The sequence below is a fragment of the Sinocyclocheilus rhinocerous genome, unplaced genomic scaffold, assembly GCF_001515625.1.
Source record: "Sinocyclocheilus rhinocerous isolate Xijiao unplaced genomic scaffold, SAMN03320098_v1.1 scaffold812, whole genome shotgun sequence".
Lineage (NCBI taxonomy): Eukaryota > Metazoa > Chordata > Actinopteri > Cypriniformes > Cyprinidae > Sinocyclocheilus > Sinocyclocheilus rhinocerous.
The window spans coordinates 41,297-59,935 of NW_015639023.1; the positions used below are offsets into that span (position 1 = coordinate 41,297).

Below are 18,639 nucleotides of genomic sequence, written 5' to 3' on the forward strand. Positions count from 1 at the left end.
AAAAATCATATTTACATTGCTGGTAGGTTATCATTGCACAAATTAACACACTCTTTACGTTTAAAAAATAAAAATGAGAAGAGTTCTAAACTAATGCTCTGTCTTCTGTATATAACGCACACACACACGCTCAGTCACTCACACAGATCACGTTGTGGCCGCACTCAGACATTATTATATCTTACTAAACATCTTTAAAACATTAAAACCACTAATTATTTTATAGCACTGTTAAATGTAAGTTGTTGTTTTTTTTTACCAAATTTCAAAATCAGTTTTCATAATTTCCCCTTTTTCATACTGTACATTAGTTTGTAAAGCCAATATTCACTTATATGTAAAATATATACAATTTGTTCAAAATGGCATATAAACATACCTAAAATATTATTTTAAAATAATTAAAAATGTACAATTAAAAATAGATTATTTTACCCGATATATACTCGTGCTTTATATTTTTATACTTGGTAGACTGCACAGAACACTATTTGTGTGTTCATTTTATTATTATGTATATACTATTATAATTTTTATTAACATTTTGATTGCTTTTGTTTTAATATTTTTAGTTTTCATTTTTGTTGTAATAATTTTTATGTGCTTGTATTTGTAATATATTATATACCTTTAGTATCTTATTTCAGCTTTAGTTTTAGTCATTTAGTATTTCAGCTCAAACCAATATTTCAGTTACAGTTACAACATTATATTATATTATATTATATTATATTATATTGTGTGTGTGTTATTTAGCTTTATTTCAATTAACAAAAAAGAGTGTGTGTTCAATGGATTGTACTGTTGTGTAACATTGTAACATTTTTCAGCTGATGAAACTTTCTGAAGAAAAAAAAAGCAGGCAAAAACTCCATTAAACAGTTTTGAAAGTTGTGAAAATTACGTGATCAAGGACATTAATACAATATGTCATCAAATAGACTGTAAGTTTATTCCTCACAGCCTCGTTTTATTCCCTTTTAAATTCAATACTAAGGCTTATACATCCACTTAAGCAGCCACCTAACAACCACCCAAAACACCTTATCAACCACCTATCAACACCCCGACAACTTTTATAAGAGCTATTTCCACTCTAGTCTTTGGATATTAGCATGACGTTGATGTTTTAGCGTGATGTTGACAATGAGTCACTGTGAAGGCTAGTGCTCATCGCTGTCAGCTGAAGACGCCGTGTTTGGGAGGCACGGCTCTGGAAAGCAAACTGGCAGCAGTTTCCTCCAATGGCAAGAATCCCTGGCATGCCTCTGCATTTCTTGGGAGACGGCGAGGGAGGGAGCGCGTGTGCGTGTGGGCTGCCGAGAGCTTCACACAGCACTAGTTAGGTAACTCCAATACAATGAGAGAAAGAAAAGCAAGACTTCAGGAAGAGGGAAAGCAATCGCATGCGGTGTCCAAAATAGATTTGAGATAAATTAGAGTTGCGCGAGAGAGAGAGTTACATGTATACCGTGCGCTGCTCCTGGTTGACGTGGGTGGCAACGTGTGTCTGAATGTGCGTGTGATAGAGAGCGAGAGAGGGAGAGACCAGTTGCAGAGGAAGAGGGATCGAGGTATTTGACAGCCTATGATTTCCGCACATTTCGAGCGGCTGCACGGGAGAGGTTGGAGAAGAGAAGTGTCGGACTGTCGCGGTAAGTAGTGGCGTTTCTTTCTTAACCGTCAAAACTAGCGATTTGAGATTGTACGTTGTGTTGATGCAGTTTGCAAGACATGCTGGTCTTGTTTGACAGAGTAGATATTGTGTTCGTAGTTGTGTCAGGCCCGCAGGTAGGACCAGGGTTACGACCTTTGAGTGGACTAACATCATTGTGTGATGCACTAGGAAAGTTGCCGTGGTAACAACGTGACACGCGGCGAAGCGTTTGTCTTTTGTTGCATGTCGGGGATATCTTAATTCTCAATTTTACCAAGTTTAATTGCACTTTACAAAAAATAGAGCGTTTCGCAACATGAATGTGGTTTTCACTAATATTACGTCTTTTGTCGCTTGTATTTTTAGCTGTTTAAAACAAGTTCACCCACATATGACAATTCTGTCATTTACTTACCCTCATGCTGCTCTAAACTTATTTTTAAACAAGTTTAATTGCACGTTTGTATGAAAAATAAAGCATTTCGCAACATGAATTCTTAGTGTTCGCTAATATTTACGTCTTTTTCACTTGTTTAGTTTTTTTTTTGCTGTTTACAGGAATAGTTTACCCACAAATGACAATGTTGTCATCGCTTACTCATCGTCATGTCATTCTAAACTCATTCTTCATCAAGTTTAATTGTATCATTGTGTGATGCACTAGGAAAGTTGCCGTGGTAACAACGTGACATGCGGCGAATCGTTTGTCTTTTGTTGCATGTCGGGATATCTTAATTCTCAATTTTACCAAGTTTAATTGCACTTTACAAAAAATAGAGCGTTTCGCAACATGAATGCGGTTTTCACTAATATTACGTCTTTTGTCGCTTGTATTTTTAGCTGTTTAAAACAAGTTCACCCACATATGACAATTCTGTCATTTACTTACCCTCATGCTGCTCTAAACTTATTTTTAAACAAGTTTAATTGCACGTTTGTATGAAAAATAAAGCATTTCGCAACATGAATTCTTAGTGTTCGCTAATATTTACGTCTTTTTCACTTGTTTAGTTTTTTTTTTGCTGTTTACAGGAATAGTTTACCCACAAATGACAATGTTGTCATCGCTTACTCATCGTCATGTCATTCTAAACTCATTCTTCATCAAGTTTAATTGTACTTTTTTGTACGAAAATAAAGCGTTTCGCAACATGAATGCTCAGTATTTGCTAATATTCCAATTTTTCGCACGTTGCTTTTTTGCAGTTGAAAAGACAAGTTCACCCACAAATTTCAGTTCTGTCATTGTTTACTCATGTCATTCTAAAATCATTTTTTCATCAAGATTAATTTAAATTCTGTATGAAAAAAGAACATTTTGCAACATAATTGCTCAGTGTTCGCTAAAATGTATGTCTTTTATCGCTTTTTTTCAACTGTTTAAAACAAATTCATCGACAAATGACAATTCTGTCATTTACTCACCCTAATGCTGCTCTAAACTAATTTTTAATCAAGTTTAATTGTACTTTTATTTGAAAAATAGTGCATTTCGCGACATGAATTCTTAGTGTTTGCTAATATTTACATCTTTTTCACTTGTTTTGCTTGTTTGCTGTTTACAGGAATAGTTTACCCACAAATGACAATTCTTCCATTGTCTACTTAACCTCATGTCATTCTAAACTAATTTTTCATCCAGTTTAATTACAATCTTTTACGAAAAAATAGAACATTTTGCAACATCAATGCCTCGTATTTGCTAATATTCACGTCTTTTTCGCTCGTTGCTTTTTTTGCTGTTGAAAAGACTAGTTCACCCACAAATGACAGTTCTTTCAATATTTACTTACCCTTATGCCATTCTAAACTAATTTTTCATTTAATTACACTTTTGTACGAAAAATAGAGCATTTCACAACATGAATGCGGTATTTGCTAATACTTGCGTCTTTTTTTTCTGTTTAAAGGAATAGTTCATCCACAAGTGACAATTCTGTCATTGTTTACTCATTCTCATGTCATTCTAAACTCATTTTTTCATCAATTTTAATTCCACTTTTGTACGAAAAAAGAACATTTCGTAATGAGAATTATTGGTATTGACTAGTAAGTCTTTTATGCTTGTTTCTGAAAATACATTGTTTTTGATGTTTAATGGATAGTTCACCCACAATTGACAATTTTGTCATCCTTTACTCAACTTCATGTCGTTTCAAACCTTTTCGTTTGACGTAACACATTTAAGGGGGATTTTTGAAGAATATCCTGGCTGTTCTTTTCCATATATACTTGACGTATATATGAGAACTGGGGCTGTCAAGGTTGAAATTCAGACAAAAATGTAGTCTTATTAAAAAACAAATGTCTTTGGTTTCAGTTCCCAGGGTTCGTGAGGGAACTGCAGGGGTTTGTGAGTTGATGGAAAGCTAATAATTAAATCCTAAAAAGGTTTAAAAAAAACACCTCTTTTTTCACAATGTGAACACATTTGCAACATGAATATTTGGCTGGACTATCTCTTTAAGAGTTGTTTACCTTTATTCATTTAGCCAAAGCTTTTATCCTAAGTGACTTGAGGTTGCACGAGTTAGCAGCTTCTTATCCTTATGTTTCCAAGACACTGTTAAGCAGAAGATAGAGTATCACTTTAAAATGTTTATGGCAGTTGAAGGTGGAAAGATGATTCACCTTCTTCAGATTCCTGGACTGGATCTTTAGACACATTGGGACATCTGATTCATGATGCATTCATTTCATTTCAACGAACATGTTGAACTCAATAACTGAACTCAATTCAATTATCCTGTGTTCCCAGAAGTCCCTGCTTGACATTTCATGCTTCATTTTGTTAGAGAAATGCAATTTATTGTGTCTATCTATTATAGATTATGTCAGATGCTGTTGTACATTATGGCTGAACATTATTGTTGATAAGCGTTAATTATTAATCGAAACTGGTTGCCGGGTCCTTCGCTATATGGTTGCCAGGATGTTGTAGGTGGTTTATATGGCAGTATGAACTATTATTAATAGTAAAATAGATTTCCAAAAGCTTTTAAATTTCATTTATTCATTAAATGTATTTATTCATTTCAGTTTCATTAATTCATAAAAAAAAGAATTGGTTCAAAAGAATCACTTCAAAAGAATCAAATATTGTTTGAGCTTAACTTGAATTTTCTGACAAACTTGCTTTGATTTATTGTAATTGTAAGCTGAATTAGCTTAAGTCAAATCATCTAAGTCACATGAGGTTTGTTTGAGGTCTCTGAACAGTTTGTTGCATGTTTTCGCTGAAATCGCCACAATACTGTCTGACCTTCCCATATGGTCTGTCATTTCCACCGCCCTTTGTTGACCCGGAGCAAAGACACGCAAACACACACCGACTGACTGACAGTCCTGCTTGGCAGCATGGAACTGTGAGTAAAGTGAGATTGCTTGCCCTGAGCAAAGGTCATGTCGGGCCATGAGAGGTTTGAAGCTAGCGTGTTAGCCAGTTAGCGCACATGCACTCGCTCTCATATCCACACATTGAGTGTCAACTACCTATTACCTTCGCAACATACCCACACATATGGTTTTTTAAGCTATTTTGGAACATTTTACGCTAGACTGTGCTAATGTGATGCTGTAGAGCTAACAATCACCTCAAACTGCTGACGCACTCTGAAGATTTAACATTAAAAATAAAAAGTCTTGATTTAAATGATTCAAACCTTCAACCCTGAACTTAATGGTGCATTTCAGTCTCAAATGTGGCAGTTTTCCCATGAAGCATTCAGATGATTTTTCCTCACAAAACTCATATTTCAAGTGTGTTGGCTCATTGTTCACATGGTCGTCCTGTTATTTTGTATTCATTTTGTCATTTGGTCTTCCGCTGATCTGCCCACATTGCAATATATACGCAAATCTCTCTCTTTACGCCCGCTAGCATTTCCTTAGCTAATAGTCTTAAGTTTTATTTTATTTTTATTCCATTTACTATCTGCTTTCTTCCCTGTATCAAAACCTGAGCGTCAAATGTGTGGTTAGAGAAGAGCCCATGTGTGTGGGGCGAGATGAGTCGGCTAGTGCAGGTGAGTGTTAGCATTAGCACCCGAAGGAGCAGTGGTGACTGTACAGAACGTGGGCGAAACGGTGTGAGTCACACTCTATCACTGACTGAAGTCTCAAATAGAGGACACAGGAAGCTAATAAATTGATTTTTCATAGTTTACAATTCATGTTTGGTATAATATGTCCATTTCCTGTTAGACAAACGTGTTGAATTTGGATTTGTGTTTGTTTTCAGCACTAGCTTCTTTAATACTGTCTATAAAATGGCAGTTAGTCCACTGCATCCTTTACTTCAGGCTCACTAGCATGTTGTGTTTTGTTCCGTATGCTGCTGCTAAGTGCTAATTCTCTGCTACTATCTAGCCAAAATTCAGTGCCACTCACCTGAAAAACTTCGATCCTGTGATTAGTTCTTCCTCAGAAGCGTCCATTGTATCCACCTTGTCTTACTAAAAGCCAGAAGTCACAGAACAAGAGATGAACGTGATAGTTTTGTGTTCTCATGAGAGCTAATGTTTATAATGGGTCATTTAACCAGCTAAACAAACAGGGCTTTAATGAGAAACGCTTTGATGCTATTTGAGGTGCCATCCTCAGTGGAGGCTGATGTTTAGAAGTCACTGAAGGTGCATTGCTCTCTATGACTTCAGTAGGAGGCGAGAGCCATACAGTTTATGCAGTGTAGTGTATTTTGTTGAATATATATGAATTAATGAATTAATAATGTGTTAATGCGTGTTAATAATGTGTTATCAAATTTTACATAATTATATATATTACGTAAAATTCAATAACACATTATTAGTTCATTAATTCATATATATTCATATATATATTCATACATATTTCTGAAAGTTTGATATATGTGATATATTTATATTTGTGTGTGTGTGTGTGTGTGTGTGTGTATGTGTGTGTTTTACATACTATGCAAAGACCCTTCATTGCGACTAAGCTGCAAAAAATTGCTCGTTACGAAATATCTGATTCCAGAAACGTACATCACCACTAGTATTGGCACAACAATGACTTCTATTTAGTGTTCATCAGTTTGGTCCGCTTAGTCATAGTAATAATATGGAGGAAGTTGGATGAATTTCTGTGCACCAGAAGAAGATTATATTATTATTCCAGGTGGCATATGACTAAACAATAAGAGTAAGATATGGCGGTGAAGTTTGCCAAACAATGTGCTGTTCCTGACTGTGTTGCACCTGCCATTCCTCTTTTGAAAGATTCCAGTATTAGAAACGAGTGGCTAAAGTTTATTTTCAACAAGCTGCTTGATCTTGTGCAAGAATGAAACATTTATTTAATATGGTTTCCTATTACAGTTCTACCAAATACGAACCTAAGAGAAGATATGGATGATTTGGCTGAGAGTTGGACATGGTGAAATGTGATTCTGACACATTGTACTGTAGCTCAATCCGGTCTCTGTATTTAAAGCATGCGAGTCATGCAGTTGTGGAAAGTGTGATAAATACATGTTCTTCACACAGCTCGGTGCAACACATGCTGTAGCTCCTCTTCCCACACACTCACACACTGAGTGTTCTTCAGCTGCATTCCCTAAAGCACAGACCACAAATGGTGCTTTGCATGTGAGTTTCCATCGAAGCTCTCCAGCTAAATCATCCCTTACAACAAGTAATGATACTGAATGACTGGCATATTTATTCCAGTTCTGGTAGGGTAAATTCTAGTTTGTGGCCGTCAAAACACTTTATTTGTTCAGAACGTTTGTCATAACTTGTTGGTTTTACCGTCAATTACATTATCTGTGGATAGCTTCTAGAGATTCCCTGCTAAAACACTCAGCAGTCATGAGGTTTCTTTTCCAAACAAAAAGCTCTGTTGACGTTTGAAGTCTCTGTTCTGAATACCCTACTGAAATATCAATGTCAATCTTTGAAGTATACTCGTTAATCGACTAGGGACCCCATAAGTGGTAGAGGATCCTGATGGATTGTGAACTGGATGCAATCCATCTTTCAGTTACCGCAGAGGAGGCGAGGTTCTTGCTGTTGGGTTGTGGGGGAGGCTGTCTATCCGAGCTTTTATTTCAGTTAAAGCTCAAGGATTGATACAGGTCTCTCGACAGCCAACTTAAAACAATCGTAATCACATTATACTGAGGCTGATAAATCTGTGTGTCATTGGTGTTAACGGATTGCCTTGTTCATGGATGGTAAGAGAGCAAGAGCACTAAAGGGAGGATGACCCCACACTGTGTACTAAAATCTACTTGTGCCAGGATCCAGAAATATCTCACGTGGGAAGCCATGCAGAAACATCATGTCTTTTTAAACTAGATATCTTCATGCATTAAATCCTTTGTAGAGACCCAGAGAAGGGACTCATATTTACGTATTTAATTCATTTTATTCCACAGATACAGGCAAATGGAATTGGCTAAATATCATTGATCAAATTGAGTCCTATCTTTGAGATAAAGTCAGGAGTCTGATAAAGTGTTAGCTGGTACCAAGTCCATGGGCAGCAGATTATTTGAGTAGATTATATCTGACTGGATTGGTCAATTTGATATCAGTCAACATAATTGGGAGTGTTTGGGTCAACTCTCGCTCAGTCGAGTGTAGGACAATGTCACTTTGCTCCTCAACCCGTAATGACCTAATCCCCCAGAAGATGCTAGTTTACTTCACTAGCAGACTAGTCGATTGTCGGGAGACTAGATGACTAAGATGCCAAACTATCACTTGGTCAGCTAACTTCACCACAAAGACAATGTAGGTCCATCAGCTACTGTATACCAGCAGCAAACAAGCACTAACCAGCATAAACCAGCTTGGACCAATGTAAATCCGTACTTGTTTAGTTAGCATGGGATTGGATAGCATTGGTTTTCCCACCAAGCTGCATAACAAGCAAATTATACAAGACTATTCCGATCAGCCAGTTTGACTATGCTGGTCCACCAGCTAAACCAGCGCCAAACAAGCATTAGCCAGTGCACACCAGGTTGAAATATCATAGGAATCCATACTTGTCTGCTAGCATGAGATGCTGGAGTGCTGGTTTTCCCACCAACTTCATCAAAAACACCATGCTGGTCTACCAGCAAGAACAGTCCCAAACCAGTATTAAGCAACATAAACCAACTTGGTCCAGCATAGAAATTCATACTGGTCTTTATCTGAAGATTCTTTCTCAGTTTCCACCAGAGTCTTTTCACTCTGCTCATCCCAACAGGAAGTGGACTTATGGTGCGATCTGCAGCTGGTCATTGAGATTCTTCTCCAAGAATCTCACCATTGAGACTAGCAGGAAATGATTCACGCTGTTCTGCTTGTGATTGCATGAGGAAGGAGTAAGTATTGATGCCACCATGAGTAGGGGGAAGCTATCAGTCTCCAGTGCCAGGAGCAACCAGAAAAAAAGGCTACATCCTGTACAGAAATCCAAGTAAATACAACAGGGAGTTTGATGGATGTGGCTTTTACTTGAATGTCCAAATCCCATCTGATTTCACCATTAACAGACTGTGGAATGACATACTGACAGATGCTACATATGTGGGTATCCAGGGGAACATTCTTGTGTAAACTCCACATAAACCTTCTTTGTTTTCAAGAGCACGTCAAACTCAAGTTCTGAGGTGTTTCGGTGATGGAGGGCGCTGGAGACCACATGCACAGCCAGCACAGCATGTCGGTGTGACAAACGCACAGATCTGTCTGCTGCAAGTCTCCCCAAGGGCCCATGAAGGAGTCGTTCATACACATACTTGGAGGGGAAGCCTTGCGGTTTGGGACATGTGCTTAGATGATGCTCAGTGGTTGTTCCACTTCTTTGACTGTCTGTGGCTTTGATTACCTACAGTACTGTAATTCCAACATCATGTGAAGGCAGCATAAAATGCCATTCACACTGACAGTGATTTTGTAGAAGCAGAGTGACCTGAAGTCACTTATTTCAGTGACACGTAAAACAAAGTTAATTAGAGTTGAGAGAATTATTTTCAAATATGAATGCTGTTAAGCCCAATTTATACTTCTCTGTCGAACCTATGCCGTAGCTTACGCATAGACGCACACCCATACGCCGTAGCCTGACGTGCACCTCTCCAAAAATCGAACAGCGCGTCAATTCTACGCAGACCGCAAGCGCTGTGATTGGTCTGCTAGAACCCCTACCTCCGTATGTACTTTTTAATGATTTGATATTTATTTGCTGCCGTCACGACTATAATGCTTCTCCGACGAGCCACTTCTTCTTCGGCTTTTACCGTGGTACTGCGGGTTACATCAGCAACATACCCGTGGACACTGCAGACTAGCGGTTTGCATGTGTACTGCACATTGACGCGGACAACGACGCAGAAGTATAAATGAAAACTGACGCATAGCCTACGGCGTAGGTCCGACACAGAAGTATAAATCAGCCTTTAGTGTGACTGTCACTTCAAAGCTAATTTACACTACACTGACAAATGACGACCAGCGGCAACAGACGTTTGTTATGTTGGACCAGTGTGTTACCAATGTAGGCATCTATTGCCATTGGTCGGCACTAGTTTTTGGCAACTAAACCGTTTTAGTCGCATTTATTCATATTTGTTGGGTCATTGAATATCTGAGAAGTGACGTACTGTAATCTGGTGATTGTTGGACATGTAAATTTAGTTTTGGACATGGTACCATGGTAATACCATGCCATTCTTTAGAGTACTTTGAAGTACCATAAAAATGCCATGGTGGATGTATATGGTAATACTTGCAGTCTTTGAGGAGCCAGTCAATTTCAAGTATTAACTCTTTCCCCGCCAACATTTTTGAAAAAAGTTGCCAGCCACCGCCAGCGATTTTGATGATTTTCACTCAAATTTGATGGCCTCCAGTATATTTTGTTACACCAAGCAATACACCAAAATAAAGATCAGAGCCTCTACTTTTAAACAAAAAAAATCTGTTTTATTCTAGCTTAAAGCATTCTTTTTTTTATCAATACTCGAATATAGGTAGGTTTCATAAAATTGCATAATTTTGAGCAAAAAAGTGAGAAAATCAAATTTTTATCAAAAACTACATCTGGATAATATTCAGTATGATTATCAAAGCATAAATCCAGTACATCGCTTCCATCAACACCTCCAAAGCTCGCACAGACATGTACCACTTCCTGGATCAACATTTTACTCTGTAACATTATGCGGTTTTCATTTATATGCTGTCTATTGCTGATGATCGCATTATTTTTCATATGCATCTGTTTACATAAGAGATCGCTTGTTTCTCCGTCCTGTTCACGTGTGTTTTTGTTCGGGAGGTTTTGTACTCGTTCAGAAGATGCATAATAGCGCCCCTGAGTGTATAACAGTGTTATACACATAGTATGTATTATACGACTACTGTACATTTGCCTGGTCAAATTTGAGGCTTGTTTGTCATGTGTGGATGGATAAAATAAATTTTAGCCTTTTGTTTTTGTTTTGTTTTCTCTACAGAAGCATAAAGTCGACCTCTTTTACAAGCTCCGTCACGTGATGAACGAGTTGATTGATCTGAGGCGACAACTGCTTTCAGGCCACCTGACCCAGGATCAAGTCCGTGAAGTCAAACGCCACATCACTGTACGACTGGACTGGGGCAATGAGTGAGTTATTGTCTTTTATCTCCCAGAAAATGCCCTGAACAAATTCAAATGAAAAACTTGTCTTAATCATACGGAAGAACCAGCAAGTTGCCTTAAAGGTGATGTTAGTAATGTTAGCCATTATGGTAACTTCCACCATAGGTTTAAGTCTTGTGGAAAAACTAGTAAAGATGCATTAAAGGTGTTCTTACTAATGTTAGCCATTATGCTAACTTCCACCATAGGTCTAACTCTTGTGAATAAACCAGCAAAGATGCCTTTAAGGTGTTGTTAGCTGTGTTAGCCATCATGCTAAATTTAAAGGGGTCATATGATGCGATTTCATGTTTTCCTTTGTCTTTGGAGTGTTACAAGCTGTTTGTGCATATTTAAGATACGTAAAGTCGTAAAGATTAAAGTCTCAAACCCAAAGATATATTCTCTCTAAAAGTTAAGACTCGTCCACGCCTTCCTAAAATGCCTCATTTAAACACACTCCCACAAATCTATGTCACAGTGTGGGAAGATTTGCATAACACCACCCAAATGTATACGCAAAGAAAGAAGGCGTAACTTTTATTCTCGCTGTAGTATTGTTGTCGTGGAGACACTGTTTGTTTCCAAATATGGTAAGGGGCGTAACTTAAATTAATGTGTTAGAGGCCAAGGCCTCCTGATCGTGGAGTCAAAGTAAAAACGCTAGAGATGGATCACTGTGGCTTTCTCATCACCCTAATTAGGCTTGGCCCAACTCAGTGAAGGAAATGAGGAGAACAAGAACATATGACATTCACAGCCTGGTTAATGTGAATTATGTTGAGATTTCAAATGCAAACTTTAAGGCCAAACAAACCAACACGACACAAGGATGAGCTTTTTTTTTTTTCTTTCTTTAATTGAGAGTAAATAGATTTTTCACTGCACTGTAAGGCGGTTGTGTTTGTCCTTCAGATACCGCCCCCATTTTTAACCCACACGGTTGTGCAATTCTTCACAGCTTTTGAGTTTTGAGTGTCAGTATTTACAGTTCTTGCATCATTATTTCATCCTATTGAGAGGTTTTCGAATGCTTTATGTCCAATATACATTTGCCGATACTGCAAATTCAACTTTCAGTCAGCTACGAATGATATTTGTACAATATTTACTATATTGTTAAGTAAAAGATTGTTTTTACAGCAATTATCTACAGCGTAGAAGTAGACCAGACCTCCAAAACGAAAGTCATGGGGTTCACCTCTTATAGCGATGAATGAAAGGCCAAACCAACAGTATTTTAGTGTATGAGCATCTGTGTCAAGTCCACGTTGACCACTCATCCCTCTTCTTCAAGGTCACCTGAAGATTCACTTCTGCAGTGAGGCACTTTGTGGTTCTGAGCTTTCAGCAGTACATCACTGCCAGGTCTTCAGATCAGCAAACTAAGAGATAATTGAGTAAATGGGATGAAATGGATTTGAGACGGGAGCACTTACCGATAAGTTCTATAAATACTTGAAGGATGAGTTGAAGAGCATCTCGAGTGTTTTTCAAACAATCTAATAATGTTTTCATTACGCCTTTCTCAGGTTATATCAATTTTCCACAGGTGATCTTGCGGTTTTTTGGCAAGTGTCACCGTTACTATTATATTCTGTAATATATATGTTACAATATTTTGTGTATGACTGCAGGAGAGATAATTCAGCCTCAATAACAAGACATTTATATATTGCGAAACGCTTTGACGCAGAAAATTAGAGGCATTCACGCTGCAGTTGTGGAGTATATCAAGCTTGTCATTGCTAAAAGCACTTAATTGTCACATAATAAGTGTATTACTGTCTGTTTACACAAAGTCATCAACAAATGGATTTATTTATGCTCTGATATGAGCCAATGATGCAAGATGTCTCTCTGGAGAACTAATTTGCATTGAGATATTCAGAAAATATGCAGATTTATAAGCACACCCCTGCTAGACAGGGACCCTGGGTGATGCTAATGCTAACGCTTTGATCGAGAGCACAACAACCAGAGCAAAAGAACTAGCAACCAGCCAAATACCCTAACAACCACCTATCACCAATAAACCTTATCAATATGGCAGCTATTTTACTTTAGCGTTAGCATTGCTAAAATTATTTCCTTCTGTTTGACTATTTACTTCTTAATGACTGTTATTGAACCACTTTGCAAACACCCCGAACATTTTAATGAATATAAAAATATAGTTTAGTAATAAAAATGTGCATTTCAATACACTTTCGATGTGAATTTTCAGCCTCAACGTCATTATCTTTCATGCGTTTAGTTGCTAACCCACTTACTTAATGCTAGTCTGTGGTTTAGGCTACTCGGGGCATTGATGGGGTTTTATTTACATCTGGGAAATCTGAGAGTAGAAATGTTTGTTATTTTAAGATACATTATGGCATGCCATCACTTTCATAATTAGGTTATGAGGGCAACACCTGTTTCTATAGCTCTACACTACGACAGCTGCACGTAGCGCTAACGCTAGCAGTTTTCTGTGCGTCTTTACCATATGAGCCTCTCAAAATTTACAGCTCTGTGTGGATAAACCTGGAAAGATGTGTGGAAAATGTGTCTAGAAATGTTCATATGTCATGTTTTCCATCTCACCGCTGTGTGAGATATTAGCGTATAGCAATGTAGCGATTTATGGATAAAAAAAGATACCACATGGCTAAATGCCTGTGACAACAGGTGGACACAACAGCTTGACAGATCGTCTGTTCTTTTATTATCCACTATATTATACATTCTAAGTATTTCAGTCTTGAGGAGTCCATGTTAATCAGTGTTCTGTTGTTTTCTTGTGTTCAACAGACACTTAGGCTTAGATCTGGTGCCCAGGAAGGAGTTTGAAATGGTTGATGCGGACCAGATCAGCGTTTCTGATCTCTACAAAATGGTGAGTACAGTGACTGCATCTCAATGGGTTTTCGATGTGTGCTTTTTCATCCCTGAAGCAGTAAATCACTATAACGTCCTCTGTTGGATGTTAGGAAAACATATAATAGATGTTTTTGCAAGGATTATGAGTTATAATTCATGCAAATTGCTTCCTTTATTCAAATATTTTATTTATGAGATGCTTGTGCATATGACTCTAGGTCATGTTTGCTGAATTATTTGCTCATATAGCATTATGATTTTACAGTTCTGGTTTAAATGATTATATATGTAATTATGCATGTAAAAAGAAAATAAAAGTAAAGTATGAAATCATAAATCAAATATACTAAAATATCGCATACAAATGGTACAAAAAATGTTTAAAAATATATGATTTTTTTAAAATATTTTTTACAATTATATGTTATGCAATTTATATTACTTAAATATTTTATATAATGCAGTTTAAGTTTTCATTTATATGTGAACCATTAAAAGTAAAAAGAAAGCTGTGACTTAAATTCTTAAAGGTCTGTTCAATATACACTGAAGAATAATTAAAATTCAGGTAAATATACTAAAATAACGCATACAAATGGTACAAAAAATGTTTAAAAATATATGATTTTTTAAAATATTTTTTACAATTATACGTTATGCAATTTATATTACTTAAATATTTTATATAATGCAGTTTAAGTTTTCATTTATGTGTGAACCATTAAAAGTAAAAAGAAGGCTGTGACTTAAATTCTTAAAGGTCTGTTCAATATACACGGAATAATAATTAAAATTCAGGTCATTATTTTTTATAAATATTGCTAAAATTAATTAATAAAAGTAATGATTACATCATACAAAACAATTAAATAATACCATTTTATAATATTAAATTATATTTTAGTGGGTTTTTTGTGTAGTGTAGTATATGTGTGTGTGTGTGTGTGTGTATAAAATTATATAAAGCAAGCATAATTAGTAAATATTGTATGAATAAAATAATATAAAACATGCATAATAAGTAAATTATATATATACTATTATACTATATTATACCATTATACTATATTATATACTATATTACTAATTATGCTTGTGTTATATTATTTTATACAACTATATATGTTTTTTTTTTTTGCAGTTTAATGCCATTTATATTACTTTAATATTTTGTGTATTACAGTTTAAGTTTTCATTTATATGGAAACTATTAAGAATAAAAAGAATACTGTGACTTCAATTCCTAAAAGATTTCTTAAATATCACTGAAAAATAATAATTAAAGTTCAGGTCATTATTTATTTATGATCATAAAACTGTTTGTGATTATTTTTGTTCAGTTTACAGTTGTAATAATGACCTGTATTTTGGTGTGTACCTCTTAGTTTTCTAGTGTTTTTCTTGCTTTGAATTACAGCAAGTTCTACAAAAATGAGTTTATTAATATGTGAGTCATCCGTGTAAACGAAAGCAGGAATTAATGTTTTAATGTATTCCTGCAACTGTTTTGCATATGTGCATAATGTAGGCATAATGTGCAGATGTTGCCGAGTTCCCACCTGTAGAATGAGCTGAACGATTAGACAGCAGAAATGTTTTAAACACTCCATTAGAGGGCATATTCCCAAGACGCCTCATCAGAATGAATCATTTACAAATTCTATTTTTCAGAAAGCCTCATAGCGTAATTTCAGCTTTATGGAGCAGCTACCCTTTGGAGTTTAATAAGAAACATTATCGGAAATTATAAAAAGAAGCTTTTTTTAGCTTTTGATAATTTTTTACCCTCAGTAATTCACTTTATTCTCTAGACCGCTATTTGACGATGATAACGGTTTATTGGAAACAGGTTTCGACACCAGCATCTGTTATGAACAGGTTCTTTTGAATGGCAGCTTGTGGAAAAGCTGCTAATACTGTACATTTATTTATTTCACACATTTGACGGATCTTTTTCCATGATGTCTGCACAGGTTTGTGCCATATGTATCTATGTTTGGGTTTGTGTGGGACTGGATTTTTGTACAATATGGCAGCAAAGGGGCTAAATTTACCTCCACGCTGTACCTGTATTCTGCAGTTTAGGATATATATAGCTTTTTCCACAGGCTGCAATCTGAAAGCACCTGTTAGAAACAGTTTTCAATAAAACGTTATCGTATATATAATCTAAAATCCACACATACGCAAGCTTAAAATTGTTAATGCTTGAAAAAAGATATACATTTAATGTGATTAAATATTAGAGTTTAAATAGTATTGTGTTTTTTTTTTCAGTTTGGCTGTAAAATGAAACAATAATTTATCAGCACTTCATGTCCAATAAAGATTATCGTTGTAAAAATTATTTAATATATCGCAATTTTTTTTGGTATTTGCTCTAAAATTATGTAATTTTTGTTTTAAATAAAGCATATTATTGTGAAATACATTGTGATTTTTTTTTTTTTCTTGAGAAACCAATCAGCTATTTTTAATATTAAATGAGTATGGTATGTATACCTTATTAATAATATTTATATTGTCAAATGCCACACACTGACTTCCATTTTAAGTAAATTAGGTTGAATCAGTGCTTTGAAATGAATCAATGTTAAAACGAATCATATTTCTCAAATCTACTTTTTGCTGATAGGGTTTAGATCAGAGATATTAAAAATTATTTCTGTCTTTTGTAAAATATAAGTTTCGTCTTCATGAAACTTAAAAAAGAGCCTGTTAATAAATCTGATATTCATGGTGTTTTGTAGTTCTATATTTGCAACAACAACAACAATTATTATTATTATTATTGTTGTTGTTGTTGTTGTTGTTGTCGATATTATTACTGATGTTGTTGTATATTTATCTTTTGTTATATTCATAATATAAAATGTTTACAATATGTACAGTTTATTAATATTATTAAATTATTAATATTATTATTTATTAATTATTAATATTTATCATTTTTAAAGCATGCAAATGCCAAAGAGTGACTTCCATTTTGCAGCAAATTAAGTTGAATCAGTGCTTTGAAATGAATCGGTGTTTTGAATCGGAACGTTAAAATGAATTAAATTTCTCAAATCCACCTGCATTTTTACCACTAGGTTTAAATCAGAGATGTTGTTATGTGTTATGTAAAATATTATTTTAGTCTTTATGAAACTTAAGACACATTAAAATAATTGTGATATTCCTGATATTGTTTAGTTTCATATTGGCAACGTTTTTCCTTCAACCATTGAAGTTATAAAGTTAGAGAGAAACGGAAAGAGGTTGGAGGAACTAGTGAAAAGAAAAGAGCACTGTTCAAAGCATTTGACTAAGAGGTTTCACTAACTTTTTGGGCTAAATTCAGAGGAAAAGCAAACACTCTCGGCTAGAGTAGCTGAATCTCGATTCGATTTTAAGTGCACTAGCCAAATGTTGAGGTCACAGAGAGATTTGTATAGCTCGATATGTGGGAGGCGGAGGAGTTTCACACAAATACCAAAAATAAAGAAAGAGAAGAAAGAAACGAGCTTCTGAAGAGAACAGATACAGAGATGTGAGAAGACTTTTACTTGGCCTTGGGCAGCAGAGAGCACCGAAGCTGCAGAGACTCGAGACCTTTCGTTTTCTTAGAAGTTGCTGCTGAATTGTCTTCAGGGAAGCAGAAGATAGATTAAATCAAAGAGCCGAGCTTTTCTGGTTCTGGATTACACGTGCACTGTTCACACACAATTTACTCCAGCTATCAGTTTTCTCTTCACTTTCTATATTCATTCCATCATTTTTTTGGCTTTTGCAGTAACACTGTCGAGAAAAGAAATCTTGAAGTTTTTTTCTTTTGCAAAACAATGACGTGACTGTCTTTTCAAAAGCTCAATTTTACAGTTTTACTGTCATAAGATATTCTTTTTCATAGGGAACATCAAGTTCCTTTGATAGAGTGACACTCAATTCAATTTAATGTAATTAATTTAGTTGAATAAAAATGCATTCTTTATTAAATTATAAATGTATTAATACAGAAATATAAATAAATGTAATTAAATAAATAACTTGACAAATAAATAGACATTTGATGTGATTTATTTCATGTTTAAAATGTAAAACTTTATAATATAATATAATGTTGCTGTCACAATTTTCGGGAGGCAAGGAGCGAGGAACGAGGAAACACGGAGATACTTCAATTCACAGTCTTTAATGATCACACGGGGAACGTAGGAGACACAGGAACACATGGAATGACATTCGCGGACCGACAAACACTAACTGAAAGGACTGGGGCTTTTAAACACTGGGTGATTGGGAAAACACAGGTGCAAGGAATGACCAATTAAAGGGAACACAGCACACCTGGGGAGGGAAAACAACTGATAACAGCTCTCAGTGATATGTGTCGGGTCCCCGCTATAATAGCAACAACATTCACAAATGTTTACAGAACAAGCGGGAACCCAGCGTGCGTGTAGTTTTCTCTATTTCTGTTTTATCACGTGATAGAA

At 35.7% G+C, this 18,639-nt stretch overlaps 1 protein-coding gene across 5 annotated transcripts in view; it reads left to right on the plus strand.

The window, feature by feature from the left end:
- Positions 1–18,639, plus strand: part of LOC107750976 (dedicator of cytokinesis protein 3-like) — a 150,430-nt gene that overhangs the window by 35,988 nt on the left and 95,803 nt on the right. For 3 of the 5 annotated variants that reach the window (XM_016566545.1, XM_016566546.1, XM_016566547.1), the window contains exons 1-3: positions 1,366–1,655; positions 11,133–11,281; positions 14,093–14,177. In XM_016566545.1, the coding sequence (XP_016422031.1) occupies positions 11,172–11,281; positions 14,093–14,177 (195 nt within the window). In that variant the 5' untranslated portion in view covers positions 1,366–1,655; positions 11,133–11,171. Of the gene's footprint in view, positions 1–1,365; positions 1,656–11,132; positions 11,282–14,092; positions 14,178–18,639 lie in introns of those variants that run through there. The other 2 variants (XM_016566542.1, XM_016566543.1) reach the window with 2 other exon arrangements.